The sequence below is a fragment of the Schistocerca gregaria genome, chromosome 1, assembly GCF_023897955.1.
Source record: "Schistocerca gregaria isolate iqSchGreg1 chromosome 1, iqSchGreg1.2, whole genome shotgun sequence".
Lineage (NCBI taxonomy): Eukaryota > Metazoa > Arthropoda > Insecta > Orthoptera > Acrididae > Schistocerca > Schistocerca gregaria.
This window is the reverse complement of record NC_064920.1, coordinates 599225861-599243034: the sequence shown is the minus strand read 5'-3', so window position 1 is coordinate 599243034 and position 17174 is coordinate 599225861. Positions and strand designations below refer to the sequence as shown.

At 39.0% G+C, this 17174-nt stretch overlaps 1 protein-coding gene across 1 annotated transcript in view; it reads right to left on the bottom strand.

The window, feature by feature from the left end:
- Nucleotides 1-17174, bottom strand: part of LOC126358244 (otoferlin) — a 288211-nt gene that overhangs the window by 118811 nt on the left and 152226 nt on the right. The window contains exons 18-19 of the mRNA XM_050007531.1: nt 16694-16880; nt 2233-2348 (exon numbers count right to left, since the gene is read on the bottom strand). Of these exons, the coding sequence (XP_049863488.1) occupies nt 2233-2348; nt 16694-16880 (303 nt within the window). The remainder of the gene's footprint in view (nt 1-2232; nt 2349-16693; nt 16881-17174) is intronic.

Sequence of the window (17174 nt, the reverse complement as noted above, 5' to 3'; positions counted from 1 at the left end):
TTACACTGACACAGTCGTATGGTTTTTCAAGATCAAGGATCATTTCTATAACATATTCCTGCTTTTCCATAGCAGATGTTACCTCATCAATAAACTGTGCCCCATCTACCACAGTTGATTTGTTTCTGATGAAAACATTCTGAGTCTCAAAGATTAGTTTATGCTTTTTTTTTAAATGTGACAATTTTACTGTATATGACCTTTTCTATGATCTTTGAGAAGACGGGAAAAACAGAAACTGGTTTGTAGTTTTCTATTTTCACTCTGACTCATTTCTTGCAAACTTGTGTCAGCAGTGCTATTTTCAACAGGTTAGGAAAATTTCCTGATGTTAAGATACTATTAATTGGAATGGAGAGGGGTCCAGACATGATGCCAATGCAGAATTTTAGGCTGTTCATATTTAGCCCAGCATACCACACAGCCTTAGAATTTCATGATGCCTTTGCTATGCTTTTTATTTCAATCGTGTTGTTGCAGTGAGGTACACACTGTATGTAGAAGCACTACTCCTAAAGTTATTTTTAAGATTATTGAACACATCACTGATAGATTTAACAGCAGAAGAAAAATATTCATTAAAGTTATTTCAGTATTCTGTTGGCATTCTATTGTAGTACCAATGTGGTTTACTTTGAGGTCATTAATGAAATTACCCTTGCTAACTCTTTGCTTTGCAGTATCCTGCTAATGAAACAAAGCCTGCTACCTGTTTTACGTACATGTGATCATTCCATTTAATATCTATGCAAATTATTACTCTGAGCAATTACAGTTGTGACTCAATGATATTTTGGTCATAGAGCACTTTTTTTATCTGGCAAAGTGCACAGTTTTACATGCAAGTTTAATAAACATTGGTGTGGTACCAAGTCAAATGCTTTTATAAGTCAAGAGGTACTGCATGCACCAGATTTTATTGGTCAATGGTTTCCAGGATATCACATGAGGAAAGAGTGGGTTGGGCTTTGCATGACAGTATTTTTAAATCCATGCTGGTTGGTATGGAGGAAGTCATTCTGTTTGAAATACTTCATTTGACCTTAGGTATCCTATAAGTGATTCATGTTGAACTATCCATGACAATTTGGGTCCAGAATATGACATTTTTCAGGTATACTACTACAATTATCCCAAAACAGCATTTCTCTTTTGTAATAGCTTCAAAGAAACATGCCTTTCGCTTGCTGCAAGTTAATTTATTTATTTAACTTTTATAAGATAAATAAAAAAAAACAAAAGGCATTTTTCTTTTATACTGCAATTTGTATACAGCTGCTACAAAAACTTGTTTCTATACTGTGTTTTGTGACATCCAGCGATATAAATTTTCAAGTAGTAGAGGAACTCTTATAGTTCTGCAGTATTGTTACTTGATATGTGTAGGAATTCTGCATGAATTGAATGCAGCATTTTCTAACAATCTGTTTTATGGATGTCATTGATATTGTACATTAGCAAAGGTTAATGGTAACTCATGACTCATCTTTATGGATGTTCCTAGAATCTTTGAGAATCTGTGACCCTAAAAATGGACTCATAACACTTTCATCGCATGTCCACATACATGCACAGGTATTTGGTGAATGTAATAGCTTTACATTTTTCTGATTTATAACCTTATTTTCAATGTAGGTTCCACTATTACAAAACTACAGTCAAGATTTCACCACACCACACCATATAACAGTGACCAGTGTATACCCACCATTAACCTTATAGCTATTCAGGAAATCTATAGTGATTTGCATATTAGATGGGCAGAGAGATACTACTGATAATAAATCTCAATTTTAATTATTTCATAATGTTTTAGTCATACTGCATTGACCACATCTTTGTGTAACCGTTCCACTTGCACCAGTTATGAATTAAGTCCTGGATTAGTCATTCAACATAATGCTTTTTTCTTGGCTGACCACAATATTGAGATACATGACATCTAAACAGGTACCTGACTATTAGCAATGTCTGCAACTTCAATCTCAATTTTTAAATCACATTTTAGCATAATTTGTTAATGATAACAGCTATGCAAAGTAAAATGTTAAAACAACAGACCAAAGGTGTATAACAAATGTCATCCAATGTAAGTTACTTGTTTCTTACTATGCCACTACACTTGTGTCAGACACAGACTTTTTGTTTGCTGTCACAACTCAATCAGTAAAGCTACACACAAATAAACTTCATTACAACTTATTGGAAACTACAAGCTTGCAACATACTTACATAATCTAAAATGATAGGCATATCTTTTGGCAGAAGTGGACTGTTTTCCTTATTGTCATTGTCAATAATGACAAGGTTGTTTCCTCCTTGTTGACCTGAGCTGTTTGGATCCATGTCTGAAATGAAAATATTATACTTAAATTACGATGTTAGGGGTGAAAACATTTGTAAAAACTAGTAGTCCCCAGGACATTGGACAAAAAAAAAGGATGTTGCTTTATATTAGAATGTAAGTGATTCAATAAGAGAATTATTTTACATAAACAGCGGTCCTACTTTTTCTCTTTCTGGGATTTTAAGGACGTTTCATGAGCAAGGACAGAGACAGACAATGTCCAGCTGGCTTAATCCATGTGATCAAAATTCTATTTCTTGGCCTAAGATATAAAACCAACTGTTTATCTAAACTTCTTTCAGACAGGTATAATGGTTGCAACATAAAATGATCAACACATTTTTAAGCTGTCCTTTCTTTTACCAGCCTACCTTACCATAATTTCATTGTTCCCATGCCACAAGAGCCAACAGTAAGCTTCACAAGACATCTTTTAATTTTAATGTATTCAGTACTGAACACTGTGTGTTGTGCTCTATATACCATGCAGAGGAGCTCTTTATCCATAAATATTACAAAATTAAGAAATGTAACAATATTAGGAGAAGGAAAGTTGCTATACACATGCGCGTGCGCGCGCACACACACACACACACACACTCATGCAAATGCAGCTCACATACGACTGCAGTCTCAGGCAACTGAAACCACACTATGAGCAGCAGCACCAATGCATGATGGGAATGACGACTGCGTGGGGTCAGACAGAGGTGGGGAGGGGGGGGCAGGAAATAGCAGAAAAGAAGAGAAATAAACAGACTGGGTGTGGTGGTGGAATGCTGGCTGTGTAGTGCTGGAATGGGAACAGGGAAGGGGCTGGATGTGTGAGGACAGTGACTAACGAAGGTTGAGGCCGAAAGGATTTCAAGAATGAAGGATGTATTGCAGATAAGGTTCCCACCTGCACAATTCAGAAAAGCTGTTGTTGCTGGGAAGGATTCATATGGCACAGGCTGTGAAGCAGTCATTGAAATGAAGGATATCATGTTTGGCAGTGTGTTAAGCAACAGGATGGTTCACTTGTTTCTCGGACACAGTTTGTTGGTGGTAACTCATGCAGACAGATAGCTTGATGGTTGTCATACCTACATAGAATGCAGAAGAGTGGTTGCAGATTACCTTGTAGACCATGTGACTGTTTTCACAGGTAGCCCTGCCTTTGAAGGGATAGGTGATGTTAGTGACTGGACTGGAGGAGGTGGTGGTGGGAGGATGTATGGGACAGGTCCTGCATCTACATCTATTACATGAGTATGAGCCATGAGGTAAGGGATTGGTAGCAGTGGTTGTGTAAGGATGGACGAGTATATTGTGCACGTTCGGTGGACGGCGGAAGACCACTGTGGGAGGGGCAGGTTATACAACCCAGCTCCCAATCCCTTACCTCATGGCTCACATCCCTGTGCTAGACCTAGATGCAAGACCTGTCTCATACAGTCTCCTACCACCATCTACTCCAGTCCGACCACTAGCATTACCTGTTGTTGTTGTTGTGGTCTTCCGTCCTGAGACTGGTTTGATGCAGCTCTCCATGCTACTCTATCCTGTGCAAGCTTCTTCATCTCCCAGTACCTACTGCAACCTACATCCTTCTGAATCTGCTTAGTGTATTCATCTCTTGGTCTCCCTCTACGATTTTTACCCTCCACACTGCCCTCCAATACTAAATTGTTGATCCCTTGATGCCTCAGAACATGTCCTACCAACCGATCCCTTCTTCTGGTCAAGTTGTGCCACAAACTTCTCTTCTCCCCAATCCTATTCAATACTTCCTCATTAGTTACGTGATCTACCCATCTAAAATGAAGCATTCTTCTGTAGCACCACATTTCAAAAGCTTCTATTCTCTTCTTGTCCAAACTATTTATCATCCATGTTTCACTTCCATACATGGCTACACTCCATACAAATACTTTCAGAAATGACTTCCTGACACTTAAATCCATACTCGATGTTAACAAATTTCTCTTCTTCAGAAACGCTTTCCTTGCCATTGCCAGTCTACATTTTATATCCTCTCTACTTCAACCATCATCAGTTATTTTGCTCACCAAATAGCAAAACTCCTTTACTACTTTAAGTGTCTCATTTCCTAATTTAATTCCCTCAGCATCACCCGACTTAATTCGACTACATTCCATTATCCTCGTTTTGCTTTTGTTGATGTTCATCTTATATCCTCCTTTCAAGACACTATCCATTCCGCTCGACTGCTCTTCCAAGTCCTTTGCTATCTCTGACAGAATTATGATGTAATCGGCGAACCTCAAAGTTTTTATTTCTTCTCCATGGATTTTAATACCTACTCCGAATTTTTCTTTTGTTTCCTTCACTGCTTGCTCAATGTACAGATTGAATAACATCGGGGAGAGACTACAACCCTGTCTCACTCCCTTCCCAACCACTGCTTCCCTTTCATGTCCCTTGACACTTATTACTGCCATCTGGTTTCTGTACAAATTGTAAATAGCCTTTCGCTCCCTGTATTTTACCCCTGCCACCTTCAGAATTTGAAAGAGAGTGTTCCAGTCAACATTGTCCAAAGCTTTTGCTAAGTCTACAAATGCTATAAACGTAAGTTTGCCCTTTCTTAATCTAGCTTCTAAGATACGTCGTGGGGTCAGTATTGCCTCACGTGTTCCAACATTTCTATGGAACCCAAACAGATCTTCCCCGAGGTTGGCTTCTACTAGTTTTTCCATTCGTCTGTAAAGAATTTGCATTAGTATTTTGCATCTGTGACTTATTATACTGATAGTTCGATAATTTTCACATCTGTCGACACCTGCTTTCTTTGGGATTGGAATTATTATATTCTTCTTGAAGTCTGAGGGTATTTCACCTGTCTCATACATCTTGCTCACCAGATGGAGGAGTTTTGTCAGGACTGACTCTCCCAAGGCTGTCAGTAGTTCTAATGGAATGTTGTCTACTCCCGGGGCCTTGTTTCGACTCAGGGCTTTCAGTGCTCTGTCAAACTCTTCACGCAGTATCGTATCTCCCTTTTCATCTTCATCTACATCCTCTTCCATTTCCATAATATTGTCATCAAGTACATCGCCCTTGTATAGACCCTCTATATACTCCTTCCACCTTTCTGCCTTCCCTTCTTTGCTTAGAACTGGGTTTCCATCTGAGCTCTTGATGTTCATACAAGTGGTTCTCTTATCTCCAAAGATCTCTTTAATTTGCCTGTAGGAAGTATCTATTTTACCCCTAGTGAAATAAGCCTCTACCTCCTTACATTTGTCCTCTACCCATCCATGCTTAGCCATTTTGCACTTCCTGTCGATCTCATTTTTGAGACGTCTGTATTCCTTTTTGCCTGCTTCATTTACTGCATTTTTATATTTTCTCCTTTCATCAATTAAATTCAATATTTCTTCTGTTACCCAAGGATTTCTACTAGCCCTTGTCTTTTTACCTACTTGATCATCTGCTGCATTCACTATTTCATCCCTCAAAGCTACCCATTCTTCTTCCACTGTATTTCTTTCCCCCATTCCTGTCAATTGTTCCCTTATGCTCTCCCTGAAACTCTGTACAACCTCTGGTTCTTTTAGTTTATCCAGGTCCCATCTCCTTAAATTCCCACATTTTGCAGTTTCTTCAGTTTTAATCTACAGGTCATAACCAATAGATTGTGGTCAGAGTCCACATCTGCCCCTGGAAATGTCTTACAATTTAAAACCTGGTTCCTAAATCTCTGTCTTACCATTATATAACCTATCTGAAACCTGTCAGTATCTCCAGCCTTCTTCCATGTGTACAACCTTCTTTTATGTTTCTTGAGCCAAGTGTTAGCTATGATTAAGTTGTGCTCTATGCAAAATTCTACCAGGCGGCTTCCTCTTTCACTTCTTAGCCCCACTCCATATTCACCTACTATGTTTCCTTCTCTCCCTTTTCCTACTACTGAATTCCAGTCACCCATGACTATTAAATTTTCATCACCCTTCACTATCTGAATAATTTCTTTTATTTCATCATACATTTCTTCAATTTCTTCGTCATCTGCAGAACTAGTTGGCATATAAACTTGTACTACTGTAGTAGGTGTGGGCCTCGTATCTATCTTGGCCACAATAATGCGTTCACTATGCAGTTTGTAGTAGCTTACCCTCATTCCTATTTTCCTATTCATTATTAAACCTACTCCTGCATTACCTTTATTTGATTTTGTGTTTATAACACTGTAGTCACCTGACCAGAAGTCTTGTTCCTCCTGCCACCGAACTTCACTAATTCCCACTATATCTAACTTTAACCTATCCATTTCCCTTTTTAAATTTTCTAACCTACCTGCCAGATTCAGGGATCTGACATTTCACGCTCCGATCTGCCAAAGGCAGAGTTACCTGTGAAACCAGTCATGTGGTCTATAAGCTAAGCTGCAACCACTGTGTTGCATTCTATGTAGGCATGACAGCCAACAAGCTGTCTGTCCACATGAATTACCACCAACAAACTGTGGCCAAGAAACAAGTGGACCACCCTATAGCTGAACACACTACCAAACATGATGCCCTTCATTTCAATGTGCCATATGAATCCTTCCCACCAACACCAGCTTTTCTTAAATGTGCAGGTAGGAACCTTCCCTGTAATACTTCCTGCGTTTCTGTAACCCTCCTGGCCTCAACCTTCATTATTCACTGTCCTCACCCATTCAGCTCCTTCCCTGTTCCCAATCCAGCACTACACAGCTGTCATTGCACCACCACAGTCTTTTATTTCTGTCCTGTTCTGCTAATTCTCCTCCCAACCCCCTCTCGCCAGCCCCCCGCCCCCCCCTCTGTCAGACCTGAAGCATTTCACTGTCCACCACCCCCACCATACTATCCCTCCTCTCCCCATCCCAGTCTCCTCCTTACCCCCATCCAGTCGCCACTCCCATCATGCACTGGTGCTGCTGCTTGCATTCTTGCAGTGTGGTTTTAGTTGCCTGAGACTGCAGTCATGAGTGTTAGTTGTGTTTGCACGAGAATGTGTGTGTGTGTGTGTGTGTGTGTGTGTGTGTGTGTGTGTGTGTGCATCTGGTGTTGACGAAGGCCTTAGTGGCCGAAAGCTTTAATTGTGAGAGCCTTTTTGTTGTGCCTATCTGAGAGTCAGCATCTCCACTGTTCTGTAGCAGCTTTCCTTCTCATAATATTGTTACAATCCATCCCGGATTTTCTACTGTTTAAATTTAACAAATGTGTAATTATTTCTTTCTACCTTCTTTGTTCTTTATTAGTTCACATAAATAATTTTATTTTGTTCTTCTTTCCCATTCATTAGAATGGCTCTGAGCACTATGGGACTTAACATCTGTGATCATCAGTCCCCTAGAACTTAGAACTACTTAAACCTAACTAACCTAAGGACATCACACACATACATGTCCGAGGCAGGATTCGAACCCGCAACCGTAGCGGTCACGTGGTTTCAAACTGAAGTGCCTAGAACCGCACGGCCACACCGGGCGGCATTCATTAGACCTGATCCCCTAACTTGATAATGTTTTAATGAAAGTCAACATTATGGGATGAATAATTGATAACTGTCATGTATAGAACAAGCAGTTTCATGAGATAACTACTGTCTGAATGTGTAACATGAAGACTATTTGGAAATAATGTCTACTTTCATTCAACATGGAAAGTAGTGGAGGCAACAGAATAGTTACTACAGTGATTCATGCACTAAGTGAATGTGCTTACAGCTGCAATAGCAAGACATACATGTTTCATTTCATTTGCTACAGTCACCATAATCATTTTGGACAGTTTCCAGCCTCTGGCTGGGAATGTATGGAACATATGCCTATCCATCGTCTTCTGTTTTGCCACCATCTCTCCATCTTCACCTTGGTCCAGTCTCCTCCTTTCTTCTGGGTGCATTCCTCTACTCCTTTCAGCCATCTATCTCTCGGTCTTCCTCTTGGTCTCTTTCCTTCCAGTTTCATCTTGTGTATCCTCCTGGGTATCCTCTTCTCCCCCATTCTCTTAACATGTCTATACCATCTCAGCCTTGATTTGTCTATCTCCTCCTGTAATGGTTCCACCTTCATTAACTCTCGGACCATATCATTTCTTAACCTGTCTATCTTTGTCACTCCAATACTGTTTCTCAAGAATTTCATCTCACTAGCTTGTACTTTGCTTTTCTCTCTTCGTTTCATAACCCACATTTCTGATTCATATGTCAGGATCGGGACACAGTATGACTAATATATAACCTTTTTACTGATCTGAGGTACATCCTTGCTCCATATCAGGCTTCTGACACTCTTCTGAAATGCTTCTGCTTTTCTCACCCCCTCATTTATTTCTCTGTCATTTTTTCCATCTTCCTGTATCAGGCTTTCTAGGTACTTGAAACTCTCTGCTCTCATCACCCCACCAACGGTTATTCCCATTGTTCCTCTCTCCTTCTTTCTTGTTGTGCTAATCATCTCACTCTTACTTATACTAAATTTCATCCCATAATCTTGTACTTGTCATTCCCATATGTCCAACTGCTGTTGTACTTCCTCCTCCTTATTCCCCCAAATCATCAGATCATCTGCAAACACCACAGCTTTCATATTCCTTTCACCAGTTGCTTGTGTTACTGTACTCATTATATCATTCATCACTACAATGGAGAGTAATGGTGAAAGTGCACTTCCCTGCCTCAAGCCATTCTTCTGTTCAATCACTCATCAATGTTATCCCCCGATAGTTCTTGCACTCTTTTCTATTTCCCTTCTTAGAGATCAGGACAATTATTCACTTCTTCCAGTCTTCTGGGATCATCTTCTGTCTCCATACAATTTTCATTACTCGATATAGCCATTGTATCCCCACTTATCCAACTGCTCTCACCATCTCTATACTTAGCCTCATCCAGACCTGATGACTTCCCTCCCTTCATCTTGTCCAATGTCTCTTCCACTTCTCCTCATGTAAGGTCTTTTTCTATTTGCTGTTCCAACTCTTTTTTTCTCCTCAGCTTGTTCCTCCTCATCCAGGTCTCCATTCGGGTTCAGTAGTTCTTCAAAATACTCCTTCCTCTTTATTCTCTACATCCTGTCCGCTTTTGTTCATCATTCGAGCATAATCTGTCATAGCGCTCTTCCTCTTACTTTTAATTATCCCATATAACACCTTTTTGGAACCTTCACTATCCTCCTCCATCATTCTGGTCCACTGTTCCATCCACTTTTTTCTTTCATCCACCACCACTCTTTATGCTTCTTTCTTGCTTGCCAGATCGTCTTCTCTTGTCTTTACCATTCTCTTCTGGAAACATTTGCCTATAGTAGCCATTCAATTTAAGTGTTGCAACTTAAAACCCATCATATGTGAAATCTGATCTCTCAAAAACCTCATCACTGTGGACTTTTACTCTGAGATTTTTGCTGTGTAATATGGAATGTATGTGGTTAGCAGAGGTGGTAGGCATAAGTGGTGTCATTTGTGTAAAACTGGGTTGATGACACAGTCAACAATAAACTAGTACAGAAAAGTGTTACAAAATTCCTGAATATTGGTCACATGATATTTTATGTGTTTTTAACCATTTTACTAAAAGTTTTTAGAATATTTTTCATGAGCTTGTCACTAACAATTAGGATACAACAAGATTCGTGCTAATTGGGTTGCAAAACCTATTTATGAAAATTGTAAAGGTCAACGTAAGGCAGCCTCTTTGGACTTTCTTTTTCTCTATGACGTACAGGAGAAGACTCTCTGAATAGAATCACAACCTGTGATGTGGTATGAGCTTTCTGTGCTATTGCAGGGCCAAAATAGTGGTCAACAGTTTAGAGCTGTACCAACTCTCTGAATAAATGTTGTTAAAAAAAGGTAACTCTGTTAGCCAGAGAGCTTATGATTAGCAAATTCAGGGATGATAAAGATCTTGTCTGAGGATTTTATGGAATGCTAAAAAACAATTAGTTCTAATGCTGTATGTGAAATATTAATGAAACTGAGAAGAGCCATACAAAACAAGCAACATCATCTCTTGAATACCAGTAATGTGTTTTTGCTTGACAACATATGACCACACTCTGCCTGCAAAACACAAGATTTGTTATATAAATTGAAATGGTAATGGGATACCATACAGAAAACTGTAGGTACTGTTTGAATAGCTTAAGACAGTTGTGGCTCTCATTAGCAATCTACCACAGTTTGAAAATAACAGTGACACTGAAAAAATATATTGGTACCACACTAGCCTTTAATGATAACCAATGGCTATGACACAAGTTACATTCACAACTGTAAACTTATATGGAGATCCACACTTGGGAACAATGTGTAACTGTTGTGGAATTTATGTACTACACCTTATAAAGTTAATATTATGAAGAGGATGGAGTACTGCTCACCATATAGAGCAGATGTTGATTTACAGAAAGACACAACAAAAAGACTCCTGAACATGTGAGCTTTTCGCCAAAAGGTCTTCTTCTTAAGTAGACAACACCTGTATATTCACACAAGCACAACTCACACACACATTACCATTGCCTGTGGCTGCTGAGATGCCAGTGGCCAGAGACAGTGGTAATGCGTGTGAGAGATGTATTTGCATGAATATGTTTGTCTGTGTTGTCTATTTTGGAAGAAGGCCTTTTGGACAAAAGCCTACATGTTTAGTAATTTTTTTTGTTGTTCCTGTCTGTGATTCAACATCCCGTCTACATAGGGTGTTACAAAAAGATATGGCCAAACTTTCAGGAAACGTTCCTCACACACAAATAAATAAAAGATGTTATGTGGAGATGTGTCTGGAAATGCTTAATTTCCATGTTAGAGCACATTTTAGTTTCGTCAGTACGTACTGTACTTCCTCGAGATGCACCGTCAGTTGGCCCAATTGAAGGAAGGTGATGTTGACTTCAGTGCTTGTGTTGACATGCGACTCATTGCTCTACAGTACTAGCATCGAGCACATCAGTAAGTAGCATCAACAGCTTAGTGTTCATCACGAATGTGGTTTTGCAGTCAGTGCAATGTTTACAAATGCAGAGTTGGCAGATGTCCATTTGATGTATGGATTAGCACAGGGCAATAGCCGTGGCGTGGTACATTTGTATCGAGACAGATTTTCAGAATGAAGGTGTCCCGACAGGAAGACGTTCGAAGCAACTGATCGGCATCTTAGGGAGCACGGAACATTCCAGCCTATGACTTGCCACTGGGGAAGACCTAGAACAACGAGGACACCCGTAATGGACTAGGCAATTCTTCATGCAGTTGATGATAACCCTAATGTCAGCATCAGAGAAGTTGCTGCTGTACAAGGTAACGTTGACCACGCCACTATATGGAGAGTGCTATGGGGGAACCAGTTGTTTCTGTACCATGTACAGCGTCTGCAGGCACTATCAGCAGCTGATTGGCCTCCACGGGTACACTTCTGCAAATGGTTCATCCAACAATGTGTCAATCCTCATTTCAGTGCAAATGTTCTCTTTACGGATGAGGCTTCATTCCAACATGATTAAATAGTAAATTTTCACAATCAACATGTGTGGGCTGACAAGAATCCGCACGCAATTGTGCAATCACGTCATCAACACAGATTTTCTGTGAACATTTGGCAGGCATTGTTGGTGATGTCTTGATTGGGCTCCATGTTCTTCCATCTACACTCAATGGAGCATGTTATCATGATTTCATATAGGATACTCTACTTGTGCTGCTAGAACATGTGCCTCTACAAGTACAACACAACATGTGGTTCATGCACGATGGAGCTCCTGCACATTTCAGTCGAAGTGTTTGTACGCTTCTCAATAACAGATTCGGTGACCGATGGATTGGTACAGGCGGACCAATTCCATGGCCTCCACGCTCTCCTGGCCTCAACCCTCTTGACTTTCATTTATGGGGGCATTTGAAAGCTCTTGTCTACGCACCCCGGTACCAATGTAGAGATTCTTCGTGCTCGTATTGTGGATGGCTGTGATACAATACGCCATTCTCCAGAGCTGCATCAGCACATCATGCGACGGAGGGTGGATGCATGTATCCTCACTAACAGAGGACATTTTGAACATTTCCTGTAACAAAGCGTTTGAAGTCATGTTGGTATCTTCTGTTGCTGTGTGTTTCCATTCCATGATTAATGTGATTTGAAGAGAAGTAATAAAATGAGCTATAACATGGAAAGTAAGTGTTTCCAGACACATGTCCACATAACATATTTTCTTTCTTTGTGTGTGAGGAATGTTTCCTGATAGTCTGGCAGTACCTCTTTGTAACACCCTTTATAGTGAGTAGCAATCTATCAATATCATAACACTGTCATTATTTCATCCTCGATTTTATATCATAAAGTTAGCAGGACAACAGCCTGCTCTACATGTGGCTAACTATTACCAAAAATTATTTGCAAGCTCTGTAGTAGCAATTTATGAATAACAAACAGATACTTAAAAACTGGCAGTTCTTTTGATGCATCAAATTTTAGAATAATGAGTCATGGTTTATTCATTAATATTCATAAGACATTATATCCTGTTCCTAGGTAAGTCTAAGTCTGCAAATCTATTGTAATAATGTTTGTTTACAGTGAAAATGTATTAAATATACAAGCTGGTTGAGTCAAAATAAAAAATGCTTTTACTTGCTGTAAGTGATAGCACCTGCAGAAAATGCTGGCATGCCAAATGAACTCTATATCAAGTAAACTATCATTTGAGAACTTTGCATAATTTTATCAATAATTTACTGCATATTTGCATTTTTTCTATCATGCTTCAGATGTTTTTTTTCTAAGTAAAGCTTACTAAATAATGATATGAGTGATTAATTATGTTTAGGATACATTAAACAATTATGGGCATAAACAAGGAGCTGAATGCTATAAATCAACTTCTGAATTGATACTTTTACAATCAGCAGAATGGCAAATTAGGTTGACATCAGCAACCGGCAACAGTTCGTGAATAATAGTGACACTGAAAAATATATTAGTACAGTACCAGTATTTAATGACTCTCACTGATTGGGAAAGAACTGACATACACAGCTGTAAACCTATTTCATAATGTATCATTGGAAACAGTGCATAACTGTTACACAAACAAAGTACTGTGTGATTATAATTAAAGCTAAACTTGCAAAACTCTGTAGAAATAGCACCACTGTTCAGAACGACATCAAATTGCAATGGAATATTATCAAAGAATGGGGAAAACGTATGGCAGAAGAAAAAAAATAGTGTGAAAATTTATCAATAGATGGTGCTGTATGTGTCAGAATATGTAAATGAAAACATCTGTCATGTGCACGACCCACTGAAGTTGGTATAAACAAGCCAGGTACATGGCTTTTCCCCTTTTCACATCTGCAACATTATGTCTTAAAGCAGGATTGCGCTCTGCTTGTAAAGTTGCATAACAAGAATGATAACTGTGCACACATCACTCTGCAGAAGTTCCAAACACCGAAGGGTTTGAAAAAAGGTGTTGGTCCAGTTAGTGCCATAGGTCTGGAGAAAATGATTCAAAAATTCAAAAAGACATGTTCTTTTGGTGTGTAACCTGGTAGAAGGAGGAAACAAATTGATTCAACTTCAGTGGAAGCAGTGGCCATAGCGGTGCAGGAGGAGACAAGTGGTGGTGTGCAAACATGTAGTGCATGGAGAATCGCCCGAACACTGGACATACCTGTGAGCACCGTGCATAAAATCCTATGAAACATCCTTCTTTGCTATCCATTCAAAATTACCCATGCGCATGAGTTGCTTCCAGCGGACTTCCAGCAAGAGAGACCTTCACTTTAGAATTTCTTGCTCACATGGAAGTGGACAACGACTGGCCAAGAGAGATTTTGTGGACAGACGAAGCCCACTCCCATCTGACAGGATATGTCAACACACAGAATTGTTGAATATGGGCAATGGAAAATCCACATGCAAATCAATCAGTATCACTTCATCCTGAAAAGATCACTAAGTGGTGCAGTTTTATGGCATCATTTATCATAGGGTCATTTTTTTTTTTTTTTTTTTTTTTTTTTTTTTTTTTTTTTTTTTTTTAAAAAAGATACAGATGCTTCATTCCATGTTGCCTGTACTCCCACTACTAAGTGCTGATAGTGTCTTTTGTGCAACCACATCATTCCAGCTCTCCAGCAGCACGGATGGGATCATTTTTATGCAAGATGGTGCATCTCCGCACATTGCATATCCAATTAAACAGTTGCTGAAGTGCCATTTCAGAAATTCTAGAATTATCAGCCACCATTTCCCCACAGCCTGGACATACCGATCACCTGATCTTTATGCATGTGACTTCTGGCTGTGGGACTGTCTGAAAGATGTTGTGTTCAGTGTTCAGATTTCAAACTTAGCTGCATTTCAGGCACATATTGTGCAACATATTCTGAACATGACCCCGGAAACACATTGATCTGTTGTGGAACATGCTGTTTCTTGATTTTGACTTATTACTGCAATTTTTGGCCTCAGGACAGTTAAAAACCAATGTGATTGATGCCTTTATGTGTTTTTGACGTCAGTACAATTAACCAATGTGATTGATGGTTTTTATACTGTTTTAGGTCTCAGGACAATTAAAAACTGATTTTTACTATCTGATGTGATATGACCTTGCTGTCATGGATGGGCTTATGTAACTAACAGTATCACATCTGTACACCCATGCACACTGAGTAGTATGGTTTGTTTAATGTCAAACACACACCTTAGGCATTGTTGTATGATTGAATTGTCATTTGTAGTTGACCACTATTAAATTATGATGCTTACAGTGCCATCTACTACTACATTTTGTAACTAGTTTTTTTTCTTCCCCATACATTTTCCCTTCTCTGATAATATCCATATATCCATTGCAATTTGATGTCATTCTGACCAGTGGTGTTATTTCTACAACAGTTCGAAAATTTAACTTTAATCATAATGACCCTGTATTACAAATCACAAAGTTTATCAGGAAAACAGCCTGTGCTACATGCAGCAAAATATTACCCATGTTATTTGCTGCTCTGTAGTAACCCAGAAGTAGGCAGTTTCTTTCGGGCACCTTTTCTGTTGTATTCTTCTTCAGAGCACTGTGCTGACAGACACAATCAAAATGTTTCCTGTTTCCTGCCTGCAGTGGGATGGAAAGGATAGGATAAATATGGAAAAGATGAGGGGTAGAGGAGTGCAAGAGCTACAAATATGGAGGGAAAGGGAGAGAAGATGATAAGAAGAGTGAATTGGCTTCAAGTCATGTAGGTTCAGGCTGGGGCTGTTGCATTCTGGATATTAGGGCACAAGGAGAGAGGGAGGACTATATGTGGGAAGGGATGGGCACAAAAGAAGGAGACCTTGCCTCTGGTAAGTTATACCACAACAGAAGTGGAGTAGGACCCTCCTGCATGTGTACATGGGACAAATTTACATATAGAACTTTAAATGAATATAACTGAGGAGATAGGGGGAGAAGCAGTAGAAAAAAAGTTTATTGTTTTTACAGGCTGAATGCATGGAATTGTATCACTCTGTGAGCTGAAGAATGGATTCTGAAGAAACATTCCTCATTTCAAGGAATGATGAAATATATTCAAATGTGTGGCACAGAATGTGGTGCAGCTGTTCTGTCTGCAGTGGTGTTAGGTAATGGAAAGCGAGATGATGCCACTTCGGGGTTGATTAATAGGTACGAATTAGGAATATTTTGATAGATTTGTCTGCCAGGTTTAGAGTGCTAGTGTCTATGGCTTTCAGCATATTTGTGGATGAACTACTAATCACTAAAGATATAACATCTAATGGCTGCATGACTGTACACAGCAGACACTAAAGGTATTGCTGGTAAAATATGAGTTACATTGTTCAGCTTCAGGCTTATAGACTCATACCATTTACGTGGTCAATACTTTCTTGCCATAGTGAGTGGTTGTATTTGTTTACACTATGGTTTACATTCTACTGTTGACACTCCGTATCATTTAAAACACATAATTTTCTTTTTGCTCTTATATGTAATTGGAATTGAATTTATGAAAAAATGTTAAAACTCTACATTCACGTTACAACCATGAGCCTCCTTTATAAACATATGAGAAGAACTTCTTAAAATACTCAAAAAGCATAGAGTGATACATTCTGGCACTAACCTGTCGTCTACTGGTGCCATGCATGAAATACAGTTTTCTAATTGTGGATTAATTTAGCACTAACTGTGTGCATCACTAAATCCAATGCACTTGCTCTAAATAGCAAAATGCTTCCTCCATAAGCAGTGGAAGGGAGAAATCTCAAGCTATTGTGTACCACTGCTATGTCCTACTCTGATCTACGAAACTTAAACTGGAAAGTAAACCTAACCTGTTAATGAGGTAACCTTACTCTGCAGTTGTTGCAGTGATTTTTTACGCTCCTCTGCTTCTCTCTCACGCTTTGTCATTGGCACATACATGTATTTATGTATGGAGTTAATCATGTGAGTGCCAACCAGAGTGTACCGTCCAAAACTTCTGCAGTCTACTGCACGGATTGTTAAGGGTGGACGGTAGAGTTCTTGCTCTGGTAGTTCCTAAAAAGCAGGAAAAGAATTTACTGAAGGTCTCAGATAAAGTTTAACATATATTTAACATTTTTTACTGTACAATATCACAGTTAATCTACATTTTGATATATAACTTCAGTAACTGAAAATTATGACAATAAATTTATAATAATAATAATAATAATATTTAACTGTTTGAATATAACACAACAGTAATGACAAAACAGCAAAAAAAGAAAAAAAAATCAAGTTAATCCTTCACTTGCAGACAATATTGTTGTGTGGGTTAGAGGAAGATGCAACAGATAATAATAATAATAA